The 2,500-nt window shown below is 44.4% G+C and overlaps 1 protein-coding gene across 1 annotated transcript in view; it reads left to right on the top strand.

Moving 5' to 3' along the window:
• The window catches only part of LOC119582584 (dual specificity protein kinase splA-like), a 131,658-nt gene that overhangs the window by 75,774 nt on the left and 53,384 nt on the right, over positions 1-2,500 (top strand). The window contains exons 2-4 of the mRNA XM_037930951.1: positions 166-292; positions 1,187-1,223; positions 1,436-1,605. Of these exons, the coding sequence (XP_037786879.1) occupies positions 167-292; positions 1,187-1,223; positions 1,436-1,605 (333 nt within the window). The 5' untranslated portion in view covers position 166. The remainder of the gene's footprint in view (positions 1-165; positions 293-1,186; positions 1,224-1,435; positions 1,606-2,500) is intronic.

Below are 2,500 nucleotides of genomic sequence, written 5' to 3'. Positions count from 1 at the left end.
TTTGCATATGTATCCGTGTTATCGCTCTCATGCCCAATTCATACGCAACTACACACGTATCCACGTACACATATACTGATACGCTCACACACACACGCACTCCACCATAACTCAACCCCAAGCCAAGATCCAAACGGCCAGACCTGACAGCACTCTTGCTTGCAGGATGCCGGCCAGCGTCTCGAGCGGCGGGGGGTCGAACGGCGTCTCCCCGAACTACGAGAACTACGGCGTTGTGTCTTCACAGTACTACGAGTCGGGTCCGCCGGCGTCCAAGTTGCAGCTCTCCACGGTAGGTGTCTCAGGGCAGTCCGTTGTGCAGGTCGCGTGTGTGTGTGTGTGTGTGTGTGTGTGTGTGTGTGTGTGTGTGTGTGTGTGTGTGTGTGTGTGTGTGTGTGTGTGTGTGTGTGTGTGTGTGTGTGTGTGTGTGTGTGTGTGTGTGTGTGTGTGTGTGTGTGTGTGTGATAATGAAGGTTATGTTTTGGGTAGGTCTGAGGAGGTTAGATAGTTGTGATGTTCTAAAATGACCTTTTTTCTGTTTGTTTGTTTTATTTTAGAATGTACTAAAATACTAGTTTCATATTCTCGATATTATATGAGTTTTAACTGAAGATAATAGAAAGAAGCGTATAAACATCTTAAAAAGAGATGAGGTGACCCTAAAGCAGTGAGAAACATCGATTTAAAAAAAATAATAATATATTATACAACATAGACATCACAAAAACAAGAAAAGGATCAAGGAATAAGAGCCAGTTCAAGTTCAAGGAAAGGATTTCTCAACCAAGGACAGCCTAAGGACGCCGGTATCCTGTCGGTCCACGGCGTGAATATCACTTTACCATAAAATAAATGGAGTACTGAAGTTATTGATTCCGCGATTCGATGTATTATACATTGTATCTCCTTTTGATCTTGTAGTGTGGTCTTTTATTATCTAATGGGGAAATATTGTCATTGTCTCTTCTATTTTTGGCTTCTTTGTATTAGAATGGCAGGTGGCATGAGTGTTCGAATCAGGTAGAAGAATGTTGTTTTTGTAGTATGTATAATATAATTCTTGATGTAAGTCGTGGCTTCCATTTATTTTTTTCTTAATGTTTATTATTACTTTTTGACTATAGCAACCCGTATTTATATCGTCTGTGTTTTTTACGATTTGCTGATTCCTTGTCATGCTTTGCAGGGAGAGGATGGAGAGGTTTATGAGACCGTGAAGGAAGGTGAGCTGAAACCGTAGATTATTTCCTCGATTCGTATAGAGCTGTAGACGGATTGAAATGTAATATTCAGTATGATATAACCAGCACCAATTAAGAAAGCCTTTTTTTTTTTTTTACATAATTCTCATCAACATACCAATAAAGAAATAGAATAAAAGAAATACCAGTTTCACCCATTTTGACGAGGATTAACACGTGCCTGGCATCCGCAGAGGAGTGGCTCACCAGGAAGAAGGTGACGACGACCAAAGTCAAGAACATCGAGACGAGGACGCAGCGAAAGGTCGTTCTCGAGGATGGCGAGGTCGTGGAGGATTCGGGCCCGATCGTGACCACGGACTGCAAGGAAGACACTGTCACGAACGAGGTCGTCGCGGATGAGGTGGGTTGGACGGGACGCGACGGGAAGGACGGGGGGGAGGGGAGGAAGGAAGGAGGAAGAGAGGAAAGGATGGGGAGATGGAGGGAGAGGAGGAGAGAAATGGTGGAGGGAGGAAGAGGGGATGGAGAGCAGGGAAGAAGGGAGTGAGTAGTGAGAGACCTTTTTATTTCACTTTGACAAGTTTATTGAGAGAGAGAGAGAGAGAGAGAGAGAGAGAGAGAGAGAGAGAGAGAAAGAGTTAGAGTTAGAGAGAGAAAAAAAAAGTTAGAGTTAGAGAGAGAGAGAGAAATGCGACGAGAGGAAGGATGTAAGAGGAAAGGCCTCAAGGACAGCAGGAGAAAACAAATGAAGATGGGAGAGGAGAAGAGACGGGAAAAAAACAAAAACAATTACATTTGGAAACCACAGAACAGGAAACATCGAACGAGGGGAAAAGAAAGAGGACACGCCGAGACACGAATCAACAAAACGAAAAGAAAGTACAAAGTGAAAGTAAAGAATAACCAACAAGACGGAAGAAAGTTATTAGCAAGAAAATGGACCGCAAGGACATCAGGGAGTGGGAGAACCCGGATAAAAGCGGAGAAAAGGGGAGAGGAACGATTAGTCGGAGGTGAAAGTTGGCGGAGGAAGAAGGCCTTGGGGAGACGCGGCTGGCTTTGAGGAGGAAGAGAGAGGAATGTCCGGAAGCTGCGGAAGGAGGAGGAGGAGGAGGAGAGGAGGAAAGGAAGGGGAAGAAGAAAAACGGAGTAGGAAAAGATGAAGACGGGAAGTGGAAAAGGAGTGAAAAGAGAGGGAGTGGAAGAGAGAGGGGGCGAGGAGGAGAGGAAGAAAGGAAAAAAAAAAGTAGTAGGAAAAGAAGATAGGGAATAGAAAAGGAAGAATGAAAACGCTG

The sequence above is a fragment of the Penaeus monodon genome, chromosome 16 (assembly GCF_015228065.2).
Source record: "Penaeus monodon isolate SGIC_2016 chromosome 16, NSTDA_Pmon_1, whole genome shotgun sequence".
Taxonomy (NCBI): domain Eukaryota; kingdom Metazoa; phylum Arthropoda; class Malacostraca; order Decapoda; family Penaeidae; genus Penaeus; species Penaeus monodon.
The sequence above is the reverse complement of the archived record's forward strand: the minus strand, read 5'-3'. Positions and strand labels throughout refer to the sequence as shown.